Source organism: Zootoca vivipara, chromosome 1 (assembly GCF_965207765.1).
Source record: "Zootoca vivipara chromosome 1, rZooViv2.hap1.1, whole genome shotgun sequence".
NCBI lineage: Eukaryota > Metazoa > Chordata > Lepidosauria > Squamata > Lacertidae > Zootoca > Zootoca vivipara.
In genome coordinates this window covers 38,752,968-38,776,141 of record NC_142582.1, presented here as the reverse complement: position 1 = coordinate 38,776,141, position 23,174 = coordinate 38,752,968, and the positions used below count along the sequence as shown (strand labels likewise).

Here is a 23,174-nt window from a genome sequence, read left to right as displayed (position 1 = left end):
ATATTCTAATTTGGGTTCCTGCTGGAAATGCTGGTCCTCACAGGTTGTCCATCATTCTATTTGTTGCAAAATAGCAGATTTAGAAGCAGCAGTATTGTTGAAGTTGGTGACTATTGCTACTACTTACTGAAACCCACAGCCACTTAAACTTACTGGGTAATCTCTAATTATGGCAGTGGGCTGTCAGAAGGGAATCTGTCAGTAGAAAAAGGAAGGAGACATTTCCGTGATCCTCCCAGCACCCCTCCTAAATCTGCTTCAGAGACTCCCACTAATCGATTCCCTCCTGCCTAAGGACAATCACCACTGGTCCTGACATTAGTAGCCTCAGGCCATGTAGAAAACTTGGCAGTTAATAGATTCCTTTTCTCTAGGTATTGAGAGGGTGTGGTGGCCCTTGTCATTTCATGTCCGTATGCTGCACCTTTCCATTCAGTAAGTTTTTAAAATAGCTGCTGCACAGCTATTGATGTCTCATTTGTTTCTTCTTGATACCAGTGGGAATTATTGAATTGTTAGGTAAAGGAACTGGGTTGATTGCCAGCCAAGCACAATTTTTTTTTGGTGGGTCTGGATCTGGATACCATTAGCATTACAAAGCAAGCCATTTTTAATCCTGCATGTCTTTTTCTGCCCCTCAGTTGTAGGAAAAGTCTTAGAAATTACTGAACTGCCAGAAGGAATAACTCGTGCAGAAGCTGAAAAGTTATTTGTGGAACTTCTTAAAGTTGGTGCCAAGATTCGGTGGCTGCGGGATCCCCAGTTCCTACAGGTGCAACAGCAGCAACACCATCACTACTGTGGTAGTGGAGATAGTAATGTGAACGCTGAACCTTCCAAACTTAGTGACTTGGCATCTACGTACACGGTTCTAGCAACGTTTCCAACCATGTCTGCAGCCCAAAATGCATTGAAGAAACAAAGTAATTCACTGAACAAGTTTAGGCTGAGAACAAGCAAGAAGCACTACGACTTTCACATTCTGGAAAGGGCTAGTTCTCAATAACAGCTATGTCATTGAACATTCAGCCTTTATTACTTCCATGTCCTTATCTCCTCTACTTGATTGGCTTGATGTTTATGGGTTTTTGTTGTCTTCATAAAAGACTCCTTGGATGTCATGTGACAGTAAAGCCTTTGAAGAAAATAAGCCCAGTGATCCAGGAGAAGATGCAGAAATAAACACGCAATTTAAATCATCAACAACTTAAAACAAAGTAAAATACTGCTGTGATGTGAAACGGACAGGCAGCCTTCTCTGAAGAATGCTCTTGGAAACACCCCTTTTGTAGTAGTTTCGTTTTATATTTCTAAATTCTTGTATCAGATCCAAAGCTCTGTTGTACAGCGAACTTTTGTTCATAAGGAAAAACCATATTCTTACGTGTATTTTGTAATCCCTTTGCACACAGCCAGCACACTTCTATCAGTTTAAGGGCAGTGATCTGGGGGAAGGAGGGAAAGAGAAGCGCTCCTAAGGAATTTCACTGTGTTTCTAGCCCAATATGCAAAAGGGAAAGGAAGGTAGCATATTTCTCTTCCCCGCTGTTCCTCTTCCGAGGGTAATGGAATCCAACAATAACTACTGAAGACTTTCTCCAGTCCTGCCGTTTCAAGATATACTTTAGAGATGTGAACCTTTAACTGCCAATAAATTATATTCCTGAGCAGCTTGCTTCTGTTCCATCAGGATAAGTATTAAAAGGGGGAAAATGAACACTGCAGAAAATTTTTAACTGGAGCTCATTAGTTTTTAATACACAGTGAGGAAATTAAATGTGACTCCCCCCAAATGGCAAAAAAAGTAAAAAAAAAAAAAGTTTGCACTTTAATTGTGTTCCCATTGATATAGTTTTCTTTTCTTTTCCTTTTTTTTACTGTAAGAGTAATTGCATTTGATAAGTGCTGGAAACTTCTTAAGTGGTTTAAATATGTTTTTTCATCATTTGTAGAGGATCACTGGACATCAAATGATTCATTGCACATATAAAGGAGACACCTTTTTCAATTTCTGTATAATTTGCAAGGCTGTACAATGTGTGCTGATGCAAGCCTTTCTTCAGTTTGGAAAAAAAAATAAATGTTTACAAGTACAAGTTTTCCAGTGTAATTTTTTTTGTGAGCTTGAAAGAAATGGGCATATTTCATATTTATCACATAAGGCAGTTGTAGATAGTCATAGCAGGCATCCTTAAGCAATGGGCGGGACTGGACCGGACTTCTGCATGAGGTAAGACTTCAATTAAATTGAATTAGTTCTGGCCATAAATTGCAAAAGTAAGATCTTAGTAGCAAAGTCCTACAATGCCCATTCTGTGCACAATTACTTGGAACTAAATTACATTAAGTTTAGTGGGATAATCTATGGTGGGTTTACAGTTTTAATGTAAAAACCTTTGTTGTAATCAGCATCTCTTCGACTAATTCCACTTTCTGATAGTTTCTCTGTTCCACACTACTCTTCCTCCTCCAGAAATGCCACAGTGGCATTAAATGATTCATGGAGATAAACTGGGTGGAATATGGTGCTGAACAAAAAAGTTGTCAAATCCACTTTTATGCCATACAAAACCTTGGCTACAGTCAATTTAGTCCGGGAAACTGCCTGGATGGAAGACTGATTAGGAATGAGTAACAAAGTGCTAAATAGAAAGTAGGATTTGATTGTTAGCAGTAAAATGGTAACCTGCCCAGCCAAATGCCACCATAGTGCATTAGTTGACCAATAGTCGGATCAAGGGAGCTGTAGTCCAGCGGCCATCGCTGCCCATACAAGTGGAGTTAGGAGGAGGAAATTGTTTGGATTGTCGATTCAGATAATCGATTGGCATAAATTTATATTAGGTGGCTAAGTACTGAGAAAATATCATTACTGTATATTCAGGAGATATTGTTGACCTTAAACTCATATTAAGGACTTAATTTGTTGAGGCAGGTTCTTAGTACATACTGCCTGTTAATGCCATTTCCTCAAAGTATAACAAAGCATTTTAATATAGAGTTAGCACGCTATATTTTTAAGATTTGCAGCCAGCATTTTTAGCCTACTTAAAAGTGCAGGTATCACATTATGGGTTGTATCTTCCAGACAGCTGGTCTGCCAATAGCATGTTTTTGTTTGGGTTGTCACTCACAAATACAGTGGCAAACTCATTTATTAGAGCCAAGGTTGGTCTTGTGCCTGGTTTTCACTATTACCGTAGTATAACTACTAAAATGCCTCAAGGACACAAGCCACTTTACCTATCTCATTAGACTGCCATCTGCATTTACTTGAGTTTTTAGTGTCTGGAAAAAAACAGCTACAGAAAAGTTAAACGTGCAGCTCAGTCTTTATACATGTTTACTCAAAAGCAAATACTCTTTAAGCTCTGCAAGGCCAAAGTTCTTTTCACACTCCAAAAACAAGAGTGTTGCAGCCTTTGATATTTGGAAGCTAATAAGCTTGTTGGTGAGATGAGTATTTAATTGTTTAGAAGTTTTATCCTACCTGTCCAGATGCATTTACAATTTCAATAAAAAGGCAGCTGTAATCATAAAAAGCAGCTAAATGCTAGAGATACCAAAAGGCCTTTGTAGAAACATTTTTAGCTAGCACACTTGTATGAAAGTCAGTGGAATGTTTTAAGTAATTTATCTTGTGAGAAACAAAGCCAATAAAGTCTGATTTCTTTTAAACGTTTGTAACTTTACAGATCTTAGTTCTATTTTTTAAATAGATATACTGTCTAAGCAAACCCTATATTTTGCAACAGATAGGCTTGGAGATTACCCTTCCCCCCCCCATAGGACCTAGGAGTAGGTTTAAATAGCTTGGTTCGTATTGGCAAATAAAATCATTCAGTGTTGCCTAAAAATCAAGTGTTTTATTTGATACGTTCACTTTTCAGTCATTACTACAGTACAGTTTTGAGTACCTCGCCTGCAAAATAAAGATTTTTGGCAGTTTTCCAGGTCATACGCTCATTTTTGCTGCTGTCCCCACCCTAAAGCGCCGCTCCTGTCGTCACTCCCTCGCGAATCGGCTGCTGCTGAGCCGCTGTCTAAAAATAAAACAAAACAACCCTCCGCGGAATCTACAGGCGCGAATCGCAGTCCAGTTTACCTCCCGAATGTAAGAGTGCCCTACTCTGAGGAGTAGGATTGGTGGTGGGTGGGTTTTTTTAAAGGCGCATGCGCTCTTTAATGTTTTTCCCTAACTCGGGCGAGTGAATCCAGGAAGCGGATCTCAGTGGGCGGAGAGAGAGGGAGAGACGGCTTAGTGGGTGTAGTGGAGCGCGACGCAATTGCGTCCGAAGCGAGGCTGACGTTTGTGACGCGCATGCGCGCTCCGCGTCGAGGCAAACGGACCGCTGGGGAGGCCGCGGAGGGGCAGGCAGCGGGGCCGAGCGCTTGTGCATAATAAGCCCAGGCCCGACGGTCCGCCGCTGCCGCCATTATGCTGTGGTTCCCTGGCACCATCCCGGCCGCCATTGCCGCCGCCAAACAGCGCAGCGCCGTCTTCGTGGTGTTTGTGAGAGGTACGGGCCCACCCCTGTGTTTCCCTAACGTGAGGATGGGCGGCGGGAGGGGGATGGTTTCGGCTGCCTCCGTGCCTCTCTTCTTAGGCTTCTTTCCCTCCCCGCCCAGCCTCAGGCGAGCTCCTCCCGCGGGGCCTTTGGGTCCGACGCCCCGTCCTCGCGACTGCCCAGCAAATTTGGGAAGAGTAGAGGGGCTTTTGCCCGTTCAGCCGGTTTTCCCCTTTAACGAAAGAAAAAAAGGGGGGAGGTGTCTTCTTTAAGTTTTGGGGGGGGCGGCGGAGAAGAGGGGAAACCCAGCCAGATGGGCAGGGTATAAATAAAAAATTGTTGTTGTTATGAGGACCGCCCGCGTTTCTCTGGAAATATCTAAACGTAGCACACGTACGTGAGGGCACTCGTGTGCAAATAGCTCTGTCGACAGAGCGTGAAGACTCCTAATCCCAGGGTCATGGTTTCGAGCCCCACGTTGGGCCAAAAGATTCCTGCATTGCGGGGGGTTGGACTAGATGACCCCCGTGGTCTCTTCTGTGGTCTCTTACGGATGTCCTGGTGCGAGGAAGGGAATTGGCGATTTAGTGGAAACATCCTGTAATAACATAGTCCTGTAATAACAGTTGGCTCCCTTCCTTCCAATGCCTGTTACAGAACAGGCGTCCCTAGCTCAGTGCTTGTAAAAAAAGCCATGCCTATATGCTTCCTTCAGTAAGGTCTTGTGCTTCCCTTTCTCTCTCTCTCTCTCTCTCTCTCTCTCTCTCTCTCTCTCTCTCTCTCTCTCTCTCTCTCTCTCTCTCTCTCTCTCTCTCTCTCTCTCTCCCCTTTATCTTGTAAGCCCAGCCTAATGCTTCTTGCTTGTTCTTATTCCAGTGTATCCATAGCAGCCATATGTGTGCCCTGGAGCTTGGCACTGATTTGGTGCTCTCTCCTGTCTTGTGACCTGTATGGGAGCAGTGCTAGCTGTGTCATGCTGAGCAGAAAATAAAATGCCTTCATTGCGTAGGATAAGAAGGAATTTTTAATGTGCATTGCTTCCTTCCTTCATGGAACCCAAGGCAGCGTACATGTATGAAAGGACTGACTGAATCGAAACATGCTTAGCTTCAGCAAGCTGGCTGCATCATGTGTTTTTACATCCTGGAAGGGGTATCTGTAGCACTTCCTATGTTGTTGGAAGTTGGTGTGGTGGGAGTTGTAGCCTGACAGCATCTGGAGGGCCACAATTTCACCATTTGTGCTTTATGGCATACACTAGTGCCATGTATCCTGCATATAGTTTCTGGGAGGACTTGTTGGTTTAAAGTTTATCCATGTTTGAATATGTTAGGTTCAGGTCATCACATTTTGGTTTGGTGCTGTAGCACACAACTAGAAGTTCCTGTGGGAAAGTCACATAACATTAACCTTTAAAAGCCAATGCATGCATCAAACGCTGGAGATTATTGTCACTCTATACTTTCATTAAACTGGTTTTCTGTAGAATCTGGTATGACTTCTTCCCCACAATGTAAATATTTGTCATGATTCTTCAGCTGGGGACCTGTCTTCAGGAAGATAGTAAAGGGCAATAATGGGTTGTCATTCCCACAATTACCTCACATTTTCTCAAAAATGACCTGTAATACCTTTGATACTGTCATTGCCATCTCCCTACTACCACTTTTTTCTTAAGACTCAGGGCAAATTATAAAGAGTAGCCTTTTGCCTGTGCTATGCAAACTTCCACTTACGTTCCTGCTGTCACCTTTTTTGGAATTGCCACAAATACTTTTTATGTGTCTAATTTCTCTTGTTACCTCTCTTTCCTCCCATCCCTCCTAAATATTTGTGTAGTCGTAAGTTCTGAAAGTACTTTTACCATAACTGGAAAAATCTAGCATCTGGTCATGCAAATGCCTCAGAATGTGCCTAATTTGTTCTGCCTTTGACCTGTATGCTATGAATTCTGGATGCAGTTCTATTTTCTTAATATTCCCACATGAATAGTAATAATATTTAAAATACATATGCTTACAGTAACTAGACTACAGAGAACTATTAAGGCCTTGCAGATTTAATGTCAGTGTGCATGAACTTTTAGATTCCCCACTGAAATAAAAGGGACAAGGAAGTGCTTCAATTTAGAATATTCTGTCCAGTGTGTCAATCATTTGGGAGACTTCTTCTAGTTAAGTAACACTAGAGAGCTTATTGGTAGTTTACAGAGTACAGTACTGTATCCTCAGATCTACTAACAAGCATACAGGAAGCTAAGTTAGCTAAGATAGACTGTTAGGTGTTCACTTGTTACTTTTGTCCATGCCAGGATTTTTGTATATTTGACACTTCTGATAAAAAATTAATTTTCTTCTATTATAGTGTGCAAAATATCTGCCTGCACATGCCATTGTTATTCTAGAATCCAAAATAATAGATTGTTAAACTGTTTAGTATACAGATGTTAAAATAGAATGCACTGGAATCTGCTGTCTGCATTATTATTATTTAATTGTAAGAGCACTAAGAGTTGTATCCAACTACACTACTGCATGCACAGAATGATTTCCACACCCTTCATATCATCTTAAAATCTGATCTAGAGGATTGGAGAAACCCTAGGGCAGAAAAGGGATGCAGAGTTCCATTGTGCTTGCGAAAGTTGTTCCATGCTTGCAGCTATATAGTTGGATTCAACCCTATATCCTTTCCTCATTTGCACTATAGTATGCAATCATTCCACTTGTGACACAGGATTAGAAAGTATTCTGGGCACACCCTTCGAGATAGGTGGTGGAAGTCACGTTGTTTATGTTTCACTAAAAAATGATACAGAGATGGCCTGCATTTCATAGAATGGTGGAGCTTCAGGATATGCACACATATTTTGAAATCTCACTGTTTTAGTGTATTTGATGTATCTTAATTGACAAGGCAACAGGAGAGAATGAAATATTTTTCTGCATCTGTGGAACAATTGTTGACAGCTCCTGGACATTATGCAGCAAAATTATTACCAATACGTTTCTAGTAACTGGGTTTTCAGGAATTTGGAAATGTGTGGCATCCAGTTTTGTTCTGAATAGTGATAGTAATGGTATCTATATTGTGGTTGGTTGTTGTTGTTGTTTAGTCATTTAGTCGTGTCTGACTCTTCATGACCCCATGGACCCATAGCACGCCCAGGCACTCCTGTCTTCCACTGCCTCCCACAGTTTGGTCAAACTCATGTTTGTAGCTTCGAGAACACTGTCCAACCATCTCATCCTCTGTCGTCCCCTTCTCCTAGTGCCCTCAATCTTTCCCAACATCAGGGTCTTTTCCAGGGAGTCTTCTCTTCTCTACAGTTCTGGAAAATTGTCCATAACTGGAAATGGTTACCGTTTGACTTGCTGCCTACAGTTGGCTTTTTTGGATACACCAAAAAGCTGCTTAGAGAGAGGGTGGGATATAAATATAGTAAATAACTCAAAAGAATTGAAGTCATCTATGTCAATTTAATGATCTAAAGTATTTCCAAATTTTAACACAACACTGGATAGGCTGAAACAGGCACTTCCAACTCCCAAGAGACTGTGATCTACTCCCAGTATTAAAAAAAAAAAAGTCATTGGAGGAGGAGCGTTCTTGGGGTGGGTGGATTGTCCAAAGTTGTTGAGCTTTTTTTAGGAGGGAAGTGCCCAGAGTTGTTGAGCTTTTTGTGGGAGGATTGCATAGAGTTTTTTTTAGCTTTTTCCTCGTACCTTTTTGGACACGATAAGGATCCTATGATCTACCAGGATCAGTCTGGGATCTACCGGTAGGTGCAATCTACTGGTTGGACATCCCTGGGCTAAAACAATCAGCCCACCCAGCATAGCCAATGGTCAGGGATGTTGTAGTCCAGCAATATTTTTTTGTGGCTGCCGTTTCCCTCATCCCTGGGCTAAAATATTGAAATTTTGCAGCCATCTTTGAAGTGAAAATTACTAGAATAGTCAGGCCCCGCAGTCTTAAGCAAAAACAGTATCATCAAACTGGTGAAAACTCATAACAGCTAGAAGAGTGCAGAACTGTTATAATTGATTGTGGCACAATGGAATGATTGCTTAAAAGCATTGAAATTTGTCAGTTTTGCAAAGTCAGTTATATAGCATTTTGTAAATCAACAGTACTCAGCTTGTGCATGGTATGTTTCTTGCATGTCCTCTGCATTTTACATTGCATGATGAATATCCCTGTGGGAAATCAGCACACTTGAGCTCTTTATTTTTCTTTCCATGTTCTCTCTAGGGAAGTGATTCTGGAGTACACAGATTATAGCTGTGCTATCAATTGGCTCAGCTCAGCAATTTTCTATGTGTGCCTGCCTCTTGTCAATACTGCAAGAGTTGTTCTTAAGCATAGTTTAATTATACAAGTTAATCTATTGACAAGATCATTTGAAAAAATGTAACCTCCCTTTCTCAGACCACTGTACTTTACTAAGTATGCACAGAAAATATGGTGGACTTTTCTGTTGTAAAGCTCTGTAGGTATTAAATAGTGATGAGATACAGTATGCTACTCAGAAGTCAAATGGAAAGCAAGTGGGTTAACAACAGTATTAAATCAGATCACATACCTATGATCTTTCCCCTTCTGTTCTGTTACATGTATTTGTATTCAGCTTTGCACTCTTTCCTGAAAACTCTGGTCCTTGAGTTTGGAGAGCATATTGGGGAAACATAATGAGAAGTGTGTTCCTATCAAAAGTATGAATAAGGGATTCAGACACACTTTCTGTCATAAGTTTTAAAAGTTTATTTTATTTTTTAAAAAATAATTTTTATTGAATTTTACATAATTTAAGTTTTCAAAGTTTAAACCCTGCTTCTTCAACTACAGATGTGAAAAGCAGCAGATACCATGGGAAGGGTCCACACTGCACCTACTCATCAATCCTCCTGGAAACTGGGAAGCTTGGGCTCTTCCTGCATATCCCCCACTTCTCATATATGTTAATGGCTAAACAGTGCAGGAAAGATCCCCCACCATGAAATAAAGTAAGAAGGGCCTTGAAGTGAATAGAAGGTTTCCCTAAAAAATTGTCGTTTTTAAACTGATAGTATCTTAAGTTATAAATAGAAGGGGAGAGCAAGAATTAAGTCATGTTTCGGCCAGATGCAGGTGCTGCTTCAAACACTTCACATTACTGTAAAGTTGTTGGCATCCCTCTGTCTCAAGAGACAATGGAGTGCATCTCCAGGGGTAAAGTCAAACCGCTGTGTTAGAACCAGGGCGCAACCTGGGAGTGTGTATGGGGGACCTGGGCTGCCCAGATGACAAGACTCCCCTCTTGGCCTTGCTGATGTGATCTAACGGAAAGCAGAACAATATGTTTGGCACCAGTTGAGCTGCAGGAGCTGCTGGAAGGAAGCGTACAAAATGCCATCCAACCACCTTAGGGAATCCACTCCAGATTTGTGTAAAATATATAAAAACACAAATTCATGGAATTCAAACAAACAAAAATAGGGTCTAATCTTATGGGCCAGGGAAAGCCCTGGCTGAAAGTATGTGTGTGTGTGTGTGTGTGTGTGTGTGTGTGTGTGTGTGTGTCTGAAGTACAGGAGTAATCTCATGCATAGATCATATTGCTGGAAGTAGGAGGAACTGCTGTGTATAACATTGGTAGCTTGAACTTTTAGGATATAGTTTGGCTGACGCATTAGGATCTCAGAGAGAAACATTACATCAGTTACAAATGGATTTAGATTTAAGATAGTGGGGTATAGAAGACTCTTCCACACCACCTAACTTATATTTGATTATTTCACTTATGAAGAGCTGCTAATAGTTCCCTTGCTCCTTTGAACTGGCAATAATTATTCTCTTTCAAATTCTGCCCTCTTCCAGTTGCTGAAATTGTGAATTATCATAGATGAAAATATAAATGAACACTCCATGCCTAATTTCATTGGGGGAACATTGCAAATTGTCAGCAGGCTTTCTATATGGGTTGTTATAGCTTTGTTCTATTAAAATTGTTACTTTGCTTTTACAGTAATTGCACATGAATATGTATGCTTTTATATTGCTATATGAATACGTGTTTCAAAGGCAGAAATTATCCATTAAATTGCTTCTAAAATGTTACAATTTTCTAGAACCTGGTGCATTGTTTGGCTACTTTGTTGTCCTTTAAAAATCATAGGATTGACAGATTATAAAATAAATACTAGCTATTTGCCTTTTAGAGTGGTGAAATATTTATTTGCTGGAACATGAGTTAGCAGTTGCAAACAGAATAGTTATAATTTTTTCATATGTAAATTAATAAAATAACAAATACAAGTTGATCTATTGCACATACAGCTGTAATTATCAATCATATTTCTAGCACAATCCCCTTGATCACGTGATCTGAAAATGTTTTAAATGAACACCAAACTGTGAGAGACCCTTGTTTTGTGGAGCACTGCATGTTAATGTTGCACCCCCTTTACATAATTATATGTCACTTGCCTTTCTTGTTTGGGTCATCTGGAGCTGCTGGTTGTGGATATCTTGCACCTGTTGTTTGTGACACTTTTGGGTCTAGAGTCTTTTTTTGAAGTTGAGCTGTTGGCACCTGCTAAGTGGGTTATACTATCTTTGGGTCTATCCCAAGTCTGTAGTTGTATGATACATCCTTGCCCTAAAGTTATAAACATTGTATTTCTAGTATGTTGTAATCTGTAATTAATCTATATTTGCATCTGTAAAGAAGACTTCTTGTTTTTCACAGGGGATGATGAACAGTCCATAGAGATGGCTGCCAGCTGGGAGAATGAGAAAGTGACTGAAGCAGCAACAGATGGCTTTGTAGCTATTAAAATAGATACCCAAAGGTTTGGCAACTTCTTTTCCTGTTGTTTTCGTTGTTAGTAGTAATTTACTTTTAAAGAGACCTTTGTATAATCAATATGTAGTTATTTTGGAAGGGAATTCACTTGGTATGTGTGTGGAATATCCAACTTGACATTAAGAAAGTATATATTTTACTGAATAGTTTAATTTATTTATGCTACTCCATTCTCCATAAAATAAGATCCAACTGATACTTTTCACTCTGAAAATTAAAAGCCATAATACTTTCAGGAGGACTTTAAAGTCTGGAGGAGACAAACCATGAACCCATGTTCAGATGACACCTAAGAAAAACCATGGCTTAACTCAGGCATAGGCAAACTCGGCCCTCCAGATGTTTTGGGACTAAAACTCCCATCATCCCTAGCTAACAGGACCAGTGGTCAGGGATGATGGAAATTTTAGTCTCAAAACTTCTGGAGGGCCAAGTTTGCCTATGCCTGGATTAACTCACAGGACTGGAGAAGGAACAAAGCAGCCATGATCTCCTTTCCTGGAACCCATAATTTGTGCTAAGCCATGGTTTAGCATAACATTACATATGAACTGAGCCATTGTATAATCTGCATACTGTTTTATATGTTAATTTCAGTGTAGTGTTTCAGGGAAATAAAAATTAATTTGTTGTGATCCTACAAGGCTTTTAAACAGTCAGATATACAATAACAATCTAACTGATTATTTTATGACATTTCATATTATTAGTGTGATTGTCTAAACTTGATACTTTTTTTACACAGTGAAGCCTGCCTGCAGTTCTCTCAAATCTGTATCCTTGAACAAAATATAATAAATTGAATCATTTCACATTCAGATGTTCATTTATGGGCTTCATTATTGTATGGTGCAAACTACAAGATCTCCCTCAGGAGATTCTGTCTGTTCTCCTTTACGGCTTCATATGCTTGGAACTTCCTTCCAGAATACCTGTGTGATGCTACCTTTCTTACTCCATCTAAACCATCTTCAAACCCACCTTTTTCTGAAGCCTTTGTCAGTTTCCTGGTTACTGTAACTGGTTACTAAGCCTAAGTATGTGAAAGTGAAACACCCCTTGTATATCTCACCTCTACTTCCTAATATTGTAAATATTAATAATAGATAATAATTTAGTATTACTGTTCTCAATAGAGAGGCATCAAAACCATAGTCATTTCTGGCTCTCCTCAATGGGGGTTTATCTCTGGTTTTTCATCCTGTGCTTTTCTTAATTGTTTATATAGTGATATGGTGTATACTGAAAAACTGGGACTTTGAGGGTGCTGTTCCATGAAGAAAACAGGTTGCATGAAACAGCACCATGATTGGGATGGTTGTGCTACTTGTAACCATCTTGGCTAAGGTTTATTTACAGTATCTGGCATGAGCACCATTACAAAAAAACAGGGTGGCCAAACTAAAGATAGTTCTTCAATTTTTATTTACAGCAAGTTGATTTGCAGTAAATTTAACAAATAAAAGTCCACCATGCTATTGACTTTTGAGCTTCACTACCAAAACATGTTATTGTGTGTGGAATGTTAGTTGATGCCAAAATGATTACACTAAGACATGTAAAATAGCATCTACTACAACCTTGATGTACTGAGGCAATTTACTCCTGAGTACCAATGACAGAGACAAATCACAGGGAAGGCTGTTTTCTTCATGGTCCTGCTTATGAGCTTGCCAGAGGGATTTGACTGGCTGCTGTTAGGTAAACTAAGCTGGGCTAAATGAATCTTGGTTGATCCATCAGGGTAGAAACAAAGCAGTATTTGACCATGAACTACGGCCCATATGATTTAATTGAATCTCAAGATGTGGCTCACAGAGGATGCCATTTAAAAACAAAAGAGGTGTATGCTTGAGGTTAGAAGTGATCCTTCTAATTTTTGTTTTCATTCAAAAGATTTTCGTGCGAACTGTCTCCATGATAATTTGACACATTTATTTAAGAGCTGGGAGAAGAGGGGTGAGGCAGCAGAAAAGTGATGGGCTTGGTATAACTTAAATTTTCCATGGGGAATTCAGATATTTCTGTACTGGTAGCATCAGTTTGCTATAGGTGGCATCCAGTTGGTATCCCATCACTGATAAAAGGTGCTGTCAGCAAATCAGGAAGACAGGCACTTTTCAGTTACACCCCTCCTCCTCTAGCCCTACATACCCCTAATTGGCTTCAGAAGGCACCTATATTCGGAAAGAAGGGGAAACTGCCAAAAACTGTCTCCCCCATTTCACTGAGGGGCACTAGTTCAATATCATCCTATATGCTTTGCTCAGCTGTTTGCAATAATTTATAATCATTTGCATTTATGTTTCTTTTCCAATTTACTTTTGCCTTCATTACAATTGAGATGTTGTCCTTTACTATTGCTGCATAGATCCTGTAGTGTGTGTTCCATCCAGTTTCTTTATAGGAGACAATGGAGTCCCGTTGGAAGTGATTGCTGGCAGCGTTTCTGCAGAGGAACTTGTTACAAGAATTCATAAAGTCAAGCAGGTAAGAAATAGTGACTGACCTGGTTTTTCAGCATAGTGAAATAAATGTTTAAAAGTTCATTCCTGTTTAATGAATTACAGGCAGGAAAGGTCACTTTGTCAGTATGCCTATACTGTAGATAGAATTGTGAATTCTATATGTTCTTGCTTGCTGAAAGAATATTTAATCATACTGTAGTTATGCTAAATTAAGCCAGTTTTATGTACTAAGTTGGAAATGTACTAATCGAGCAATAATGACTTTTTCTAGACGACATTTTTTCTTGATGGGCTTGACCATAAAAAAAAATCACTCCTGAAATGTACTTGTTTCTCACCCTTTTTTAATGCAGCAAGAAAGGTCAGGTCACATGTGTTTCCCCCCGCTTGCCCCTTTAAGATCAGGCTATGGATGGGATCTGTTCCGGAGCTCTGGTTGGATCCCAAGGTTTCCGCAACCAGAGGGACCGCTTATGTACATGCACGCAGCATGGTAGAGCGTTTCTGTGCATGCGGTGAAACACTTACAGGTTTGCTGCTTTCGCAACCCGAAGTTTGTTACCGGAGGGTAACGTAAGCCGAGGTGCTATTGTAATTAGTCTTGAGACATGGCATAGAAATATTGTCCCCTTCACACCCACCCACTGGCACTTCTATGATTATTTTACTGCAAACTGACAAACTGGTAATCTGGATTAAGTTTTCCATAAAATTAGGCCAGGTGGTAACCCAAGCTTTTTATTTAATCCTAGCTGCCTCTTAAGTGTGTACCAGGGCATGTGCTATTCAAGCATCTTTTTCTAAATGTTGTATCTTTCCTTGTCAACCCCTGTGATATTAGTTTGCCTTCAGCCTCTGCCTGTGGGATAATATTATACAGTGGAACCTCGGTTTATGAACACCTCGGTTTATGAATTTTCGGTTTATGAACGCCGCGGACCCATCTGGAACGGAATAATTCACTTTCCATTACTTTTAATGGGAAAGTTCACTTCAGTTTATGAACGCTTCAGTTTATGAACAGACTTCCGGAACCAATTACACCCATGTTTCAGTTTATGAACGCTTCAGTTTAAGTACTCCGCGGACCCGTCTGGAACGGATTAATCCACTTTCCATTACTTTCAATGGGAAAGTTCGCTTCAGTTTATGAACGGTTACTTCGCGGACCGTCTGGAACGGATTAATCCACTTTCCATTACTTTCAATGGGAAAGTTTGCTTCAGTTTATGAACGCTTCAGTTTATGAACAGACTTCCGGAACCAATTGTGTTCATAAACCGAGGTACCACTGTATACTAATTTGATAGTAATATTCAAGGCTCCTTGACTTGGTGACCTATACTTAAGTGGTCTGGAATTTTGTTATAGAACTCTTTTCTCATTCTGCAACTGCTAAAAGAGGGGACAGAGCTGTGCTACACACCAATTTTCAGGAGATATAAAACAACAGAGAAAAACTGCAAACAAAACGACTTGTTCTCACATTAAGAAATAGTAATATATGACGTATTTTGCTTCCTTCTCCCTCTGCCATATGCCAATAGAAGGGTTATTGTACTCATTTCAGAAGATCTTTAGCTACACAGTACTCTTGAAAGTGAAGTCATCCATAAAATAATAGTTGCTTTTTCTTTCTGCAGTCAAACAGGGCCTTTGACAGCCATGGTTCTTCTCTTATTACCATGTATTAGTATCATACAAATTGCACTCTTAAGCTTACTATTTGTAGATTAGGCTATGTGAGCATCAGTTTTGTACATTGAAGCCTAGCAGTTGTTTTCACTTTGGTTTAGAAAATGGCTTAAAAATCAAATGTTCTGGGATTACAGCCATTACTGATATCTACACTTCTTTCTTCCTTAGATGCACACGTTAAAAAATGAAGCAATTGAAAGTTCTGTGCCGTGTTCCTCATCTTTAAATGGCATCACAGAGGACTCTCAGTCCCAAACAGCTGAGCTTGCTGAATCACAGCCTGAAAGGCTAAGTGTATCCTCAGCTGGTAAGTATGTGTGGCTCCCTACATTCAAGATTAGTATTTACATATGGAGTTAAAATGGTCTTTCAAAAGTAAAGGATGGAAAGTCCTCCTTTAAGTGATTACTATTTTTGTGTGTGCCTCATTATGCTACTACCTTTTAAGTATTCTTTCAGTCCCCTCCCTAACTGCTGCTTGTCCCTGCCACACTCTTTGTCATCGACAGTTGTTTCTTCAGGGCTGCATCAAGAACAGGACAGGGCCAGCCATGCCTTGCTCATTCTAACACAAGGAAAGAGTGGTATAGAGACAGGTGAAGCAGAGGTTGTAGTGCTGTCAGGTACACTACTGGCCTTGCTGAGAATGAGCAATTCAGTACATTAATTAGGCAAAGGATATCTGAAACTATGTTAATTGCTTAACTGTTGTGAAGAACCTGGATCCAAAGTATTCAGAATATCAACTTTGTGCAGAAGCAGCTGAAGGTGTTCTTGATTCTAAATAGTGAGCTAGTTTGGATCATTAATATTCATAGTGGCATGATAACAATATTTTGTAAGAGTTCATATAGCAATTGCTTACGATGGTAAAATGTTGGTACTTTTCCCTTTCCCATCTCCTTCTTTTCACTTACCTGTTATGTTATTTCTAAACTACTTAAGGTGAAGTAAATTTGGACCAGACAAATGTGGAAAGTGACGGAAGGGGGGAATTGGAGACTACAGATGACCTTACAGCCAAAGTAGAAAGGTATGTTTTTTGCAGACTTTCTGGTTATTCTAGAAAGCAACCTTGAGCCCCGAGGGCTGCATGCAGCAGTGGGAAAGCAAGTTGAGGATTGTCTGGCAGTTTCCATGGTCAGAGCCAGACACACACATGCATGCAGACTCACTCGCTTTTCCAACATGCAAACACACAGAGAAAAGATGGGACTGTGTGGCAAGCACAAGACTGCCTGTAATAACTGTGTCATCCATATCTATCAGACTGCATCAATTCAAGAGGAGATTGCCACCACTTATCATTACTTATTATTTCTAGAGTCTGATTGAAGGGTCAAACCATCAAGCAAAGGCTTAAAAGGCAGATAGTTTGAGAAGAAGCCATTTCAAGAGAATGTGAAAAGCACAGGAGAGGGCAAAATTACACAGATCTGTCATTTGAATTGCACTTATCAACTGTAGTGCAGAGCTACAATGCAGTTTAAATTACCTATCAAAACAGTCCAGATCTTTTTAAATGCCTTTTGAAACCTGATCTTTGGCAAATGTCTTCTGGGTCTATGACAGGCTCTCATGCTGTGTTATTTGCTGCCATCCAACCCTTCTCCAGCTTTGCAACAGCACAGAATGAAGGTGGTGGTGTTTTTTACCCACAGTTTTCTAGTCTGTGCATCTTCATGGCAAAGTTATTACCCCTTTTCTGTCATACTAAAGTTAATTCGCCAGGCCTGTGCATTTGGCAGTGCAGGCAAGGAAGTACTATATGCAACTGAAAAGTTAATAAATGATAATATTCAGTTACTGTTTTTGCTTGTTATTATGTTACATATTTTTGTGTTTTTATATTGTAAACTGCCCTGTGGCTTTTGGATAAAGGGCAGTATAGATATTTAATAAATATAAAATTAATAATGGTAATAGAACTGTGGTTGGAAAGCAGAATTGCTGTATTATAACATACTGCGTTTCAGTTTTGGGTGGTTTTGTTTTTTTGGCACAGTCATGTATAACACTTTGATGTGCACTTCCCCACAGAAATAAGATTTCACCTTGTGTTTGTATTCTTCTAAATTTAGAGTGACAAAGAAACTTGAAGAAAGAAGAGAAGAGAAAAAGAAAGAAGAAGAACAGGTAGAGTGTAACTGAATTTATAATGTTGCATTTTATTTTTATTTTGAAAAACGTATAAGCTGCTTAATAAAATAAATACTGTACATAAAATAATATAAACAGAGTATCAATAATACATAACCCCCCAAAAATAATAAATAATAATAATAATAATAATAATAATATTTAATTAAATTATAGGGACAGGCTTGCTGGAATAAAAATGATCAGGTGGCTGAAGCAGCAATTTCATTGCTCTTTTAATGTCCAGGAATTTTCCATTAAATTTTCAGGAAAATTTTAAATTTGTTGTGCATTTATATGATACTATTTATTTAAAAGCTACGTTAAAGGTACCCCTGACCATTAAGTCCAGTCGTGGACGACTCTGGGGTTGTGCGCTCATCTCGCTCTATAGGCCGAGGGAGCCGGCATTTGTCCGCAGACAGCTTCCAGGTCATGTGGCCAGCATGACTAAGCCGCTTCTGACGAGCCAGAGCAGTGCACGAAAACACCGTTTACCTTCCTGCTGTAGTGGTACCTATTTATCTACTTGCACTTTGATGTGCTTTTGAACTGCTAGGTGGGCAGGAGCTGGGACCGAACAACGTGAGCTCACCCTGTTGCGGGGATTCGAACCACCAACCTTCCAATCAGCAAGCCCTAAGGTCTGTGGTTTAGACCACAGTGCCTCCCACATCCCTTTAAAAGCTTAGGAAAGGTGTATTCTCTTTTCACTCAGAAGGAAATCAAGAAAGAAGTAGAAAGAAGAAAAAGTGGGAAAGATATGTTGGAGTACAAAAGGAAACAAGAAGAAGAACTTACAAAGCGAATATTGGAAGAAAGGAACAGAGAAAAAGCTGAAGACAGAGCTGCTAGGGAGCGCATCAGACAGCAGATTCAAATGGTAAGTCATCCATTACAAGGGGGCCTTCAACGAAGTGTTGTGTAGTGGAGTGCTCAGGATGTCATCCGCTCTATTCCTGTCACCATCTTCCCCTTTCTCCAGTTTCCTATTCCTGCCCCCCCTCAGCATTTCACTCTCACTCATTTTGCTGATACTTTGTGTGTTGAATATGGAGCATCACTCATTTATTAGTACAGTAATATTAGTACTCTCTATTAGTACAGTATACATATTTATTAGGTGAGCTTCTTGGAAAAAAGTAAATTCTTAGCAAATTGACCTTCAGTATACCATATTTTCCCATGTATAACGCCCCCGTGTATAAGATGACCCCTATTCTTTGGGACCCCAAATTAAGGAAACGGAGAGATTGTTCAGAGTTGTTGAGCTTTTTGTGGGAGGGGGCAGATTGCTGCCAATCGCTTATCCACCTGGCCCCTGCTGCCAATCGCATGTCTTGCCGAAGCCACCAATCGTTTGTCAGTTCAAACACAATGGGTAAGCAAGGCTTCCAAACTCCTATTCCCAGTTGCACACAGGGAAGAGGGAGAGGACAAGTCTGAGGCTCGTTCATGGCACAGTAAAGTGGTTTAGCATGAAGATGGCATGTGAAGGATAAGTGTTCATTGAATATAATGAGAACAAATTTTGTCCCTCACCATATACAAGTGGTTGGTAGTAATTTCTTTCCATGAGACTGCATTGATTAAAATAGCCCCGATTGGGCCATGGTAACATGTAGTGAATGTCTTTGTCCTCTTATGAAGGATCGTGCTGAAAGAGCAGCTCGTTTTGCAAGGTCCAAGGAAGAAGCAGAAGCTGCAAAAGCTGCTGCTCTTCAAGCTAAGCAGGCTGAATTGGAAGCCAGGAAGGAAGCATCACAGAGGGAAAGAAGGTGAATTCTTTTTCAGCCCTTCATCCAACTCTTCCCATTCCCTTCACCTTGTACACACCATCTTCCTCATTTTTGTAGCATCATGCATTTTTTGCTTTGTCTCACTTTTTCAGCCCATACAATTAACCTTCTTTGCCCTCTCTCTCTTTGTAAAATGATAAACCCTCAGCCAAGAACATGTTTCTTCTGTATTCTGTATATTCTCTTAGTGTGCTACTCCTGCTAAAGAGATTTCAAATAATAATTTGATCTAACTTAAAAATAAGTGCAGTTGATGAACTCTGCCTCTCTAATATCCCATGGTATATGAGTGAAGTGTTTAAAAGGAACTTAAGTGATGGAAGCTGTTCTTAAAATTCATTCTTATATTTTCCCTAGTGCTATAGCAAGAATTCAGTTTCGCCTTCCAGATGGATCCTCTTTTACCAATATTTTCCCTTCAGATGCCCCTTTGGAAGAAGCCAGACAATTTGCTGCACAGGTAAATGAGGATCTGTTTTATTTTAAAGTTAAAGAAGAGCATGTATGTATAGTTACCATAATCCCTTCAGGATTTTTGAGAGAAAGCTGGAACATTTGGGGAGGGGGGGAACAGGTGGCAGCTTTGGTCCTTTGTCTCAATGCTTGAGAAGGTTTTAAAGATGCCAGTTATTGATCTTGTTAGTTCATAACATTGACCATAAACAATGCGGATCAGTTGTATTAATACAACTACAAACCGCAAGCAGCTAAGCGAGCTGGTCGTCAGTTTGTTTCCCACTGTGCTAAGGGCAGTTGAGAAATGGGTACTCTGTGTGCACCAATATGCAACTTGTACACAAGTTAACTACCCTAATATCTGAACAATTGTAAACTGTTCTGAGAATATTTGTTAAACTAAATGATGAAAGTTTTACAGTCACATGTTACTACTCGTTTTGGCCTGGCCACAAAATAGGATGCTTCCAGGTGTCCTCAAACTTGCCCCAACTGGCATGCCTCTTGCATGATTTTTGGGTCATGTGTATTCAGAAGACAAACATAGTAGGTGTTGGGCACAGATACCATGTGTAAATTAAAAGTGTTGTTTCCCCCCCTTTGAAATAACTTATTTTGAGATGAAACTCTGCATTTCATGGTTAAAGGTCCTTCCCATTTTTGTTTATTTCTAAATTTTAAGGGGAATACAAAGTACTTATCTGATTTGTTCTACTACAGACAGTTGGCAACACATATGGCAATTTCTCATTGGCGACAATGTTCCCCAGGAGGGAATTTACCAAAGATGATTATGGGAAAAAATTAGTGGACCTGGAACTTGCCCCAAGTGCTTCAGTAGTATTGTTGCCGGTAAGTGTGCTTTATGGAAAAGATTACTGAGGTATTCAAATTGTGCCATGAACTGTTTCACAACCATTCAATATTACTTCTTGGAATAACCTCATGTATTTATGGAGTTTCTTCTAGAGTCCAGTTTCAGTCCTGTTTGTTTTGTATCTTCAAACAGGCAGGAAGGCCAGGAACAGCAGTTGTCCAGTCTTCCAGTGGAGATTTTTGGAGATTCCTGGGTACTATCCTTTATCCACTGATAGCTGTTTGGCGATTTATTAGCAACTTCCTGTTTACGAATCCTCCTCCTTCCCAGCCTACTGCAAGACCTCATCAGCAGGATCACTCAAACCCTTCAGAATCAAACACTGCAGAATCAAGCAGGTAGGACTGACAAGTGCTCTTAAATTATTGTTTTTCACACCCTTTTCCCAGGAGTCCACTGGTAGATGCAAGGGCTTGGGAGAAAGGCATAGTTTTCCCTTGTTTAGGCTGGGATACAGAGAAACTCTACATGAGTAACTAACATGCCAGTGGTTCAAACTGGCTTCTATGGACAGGATACCGTGTCCTAATGCAAATATACTTAGGAGTAAGCAATAAGAATGTGTTGCATCCTCCCTAGCCATCTTCACTTGGTAGGGTTTCTTTCTGAAACAGCAGTTTGGATTTCTATGCCAGCTGCTGCCAGAAAGATAGCTTCTGAAATGTATCCAGGAGCATTTAAGATTACATTTTGTGAATGTGCCAAATTAAGATCACCATGAGCCAGGAAGTGATAGCCTGGAACCAGCAGCAAACATGTCAGTGCACTGTAGTCATTCATAGGTGACATTGCCTCTGTTCTTCAGCTGAATCCACTTTAGGGTGCATTAATGTGAACTGAATCAAATTCTCCAGTTACTTCTCCTGTACAAGGCATATGTTAGAAGGGTGGCGGGGTGCTAGAATTGAACCAGGAGCTGAATGAATGGTACCTTCTGATGTATAGAAAACATTGCCACTGTAGGGATTTAATCTCAAACTGCATTTCTTCTTTATTTAGACAAGCAGTCAGGAAACGAGTATTGGAAAAGCGGGGTGACGAATTCAAAAAAGAAGGCAAAATCTATAGACTGAGAACTCAGGATGATGGAGAAGATGATAACAATACTTGGAATGGAAATTCAACCCAACAGATGTAGTTTTTATGAGTAAACTGTGCATAGTAATCATTGATTTCCCCCTTTGATTTAGTTTAATCCTTCTGCTGCACAAGTGGGCTTGTATGAGTATGCTGCCTGCATTATGCCATATTCCTGTCATAGCACATGGAATAAGGTGTTAATTGTGTAGCTGGATACTGTAACTACTGCCAAAAGCTCAAAGAATGTAAAAAAATCCCCATCTTCCATCAGCTTTCAGAATTTCATACTTACTAGCACTGTTGTCATCTGAAGGCACTTTTTAATCTATATAAATCTTGGAACAAATCAGAAGTCCAGATTAAAATGAGAGTCTGACTAGCAGAAGCATAATACCTTGCAAATTGGATAACTTATTTTTTCCCCTTTAGTGCTTCTGCAACTACAAGACTATACTGGTAGTTTTTAATCTCAGAGCATTCAATAAAGGTTTTCAAAAAAAAGTCGTCTGTACGTTCCTTATTTAGTTCTCTGATACAAACCTTGACACTTTGCAATAAGTTATCAACTTGTACATTTATTTTAAAATTGTCCCCACCCCTTTTTACCAGGGTGAACTGCACATAACAATTCAAACAATAAAAATATTAACATCAACAATAGGTATTAAAATCAGTGCTTTTTTCAGGGAGTATTCAAGGGTACGCAGTACCAGCACCTCTTCTTGTTGTTAAAAAGTATACCACTTACTGTAACAACTTAATGCACCTGTTTTTCTACCAAAAAAAGAGCACTGATTAAAATAACTCTCTGTTCTAAACATGGGCAGGAGAAAAAACGATCCCATGATAAACTAATTAAATGCAAGCCGCAATATTTAAAACCTTTTCTGGCTGGCTTTTTTAGTCCTTTTTCTATATAGATATGAAAAAAGAGCAAGGCCTAGCACAGACATTAAGAATAGGGAAAAGAGCACATAAAGGCCTACTTCTGCATTAGACGAAGTCAAGTCCAGTCCCAAAAACTGCACCTTCATGGCTGAATTGTCGATAGGCCAAGCAGTGCTGCTCATTGGTGCCACAGTAGTACCTAGAAATGTAAGTGAAATTCACATGAATGACACTATGAGCAGGAAGTACCTTCTGATCACCCCTCATTTAACATAGCTGTCAACCCTCCCTTTTTTGTGGGAAACTCCCTTATTCCAAGCCACAGCTGTCAACTTTCCCTTTTTTTTGCTGGAAATTCCCTTATTCCAGCGCTGTTTCCCGCTGCTATCCTGGATTGTTAGATATACCGTAGAC

The 23,174-nt window shown here is 39.9% G+C and overlaps 3 protein-coding genes across 15 annotated transcripts in view; 2 read left to right on the top strand and 1 right to left on the bottom strand.

The window, feature by feature from the left end:
* Positions 1-2,096, top strand: part of R3HDM1 (R3H domain containing 1) — a 46,770-nt gene extending 44,674 nt beyond the window's left edge. For all 10 annotated transcript variants that reach the window (XM_035130506.3, XM_088651989.1, XM_088652010.1 and 7 more), the window contains one exon: positions 642-2,096. In XM_035130506.3, coding sequence (XP_034986397.3) covers positions 642-1,006 — 365 coding nt within the window. In that variant the 3' untranslated portion in view covers positions 1,007-2,096. The remainder of the gene's footprint in view (positions 1-641) is intronic.
* LCT (lactase) overlaps positions 1-23,174 on the bottom strand; it is a 113,664-nt gene that overhangs the window by 69,677 nt on the left and 20,813 nt on the right. For 2 of the 3 annotated variants that reach the window (XM_035130558.3, XM_088651966.1), the window contains one exon: positions 22,428-22,959. The exons of the other annotated variant lie outside the window; for it this stretch is intronic. In XM_035130558.3, the coding sequence (XP_034986449.3) occupies positions 22,748-22,959 (212 nt within the window). In that variant the 3' untranslated portion in view covers positions 22,428-22,747. Of the gene's footprint in view, positions 1-22,427; positions 22,960-23,174 lie in introns of those variants that run through there. 3 annotated transcript variants of the gene reach the window in all.
* On the top strand, positions 4,315-22,530 carry UBXN4 (UBX domain protein 4). Of its 2 annotated transcripts, none has more exons than XM_060279471.2 (13): positions 4,315-4,520; positions 11,239-11,341; positions 12,101-12,129; positions 13,727-13,845; positions 15,690-15,828; positions 16,467-16,554; positions 17,603-17,657; positions 18,382-18,543; positions 19,311-19,438; positions 19,817-19,919; positions 20,636-20,767; positions 20,925-21,130; positions 21,792-22,530. In XM_060279471.2, exons 1-13 carry the CDS (start codon positions 4,439-4,441, stop codon positions 21,928-21,930), a joined length of 1,485 nt encoding a protein of 494 aa, XP_060135454.2. In that variant the 5' UTR covers positions 4,315-4,438; the 3' UTR covers positions 21,931-22,530. The 2 variants fall into 2 exon arrangements, with proteins under 2 accessions (XP_060135454.2, XP_034986476.3); XM_035130585.3 differs by having other exon boundaries at positions 18,379-18,543.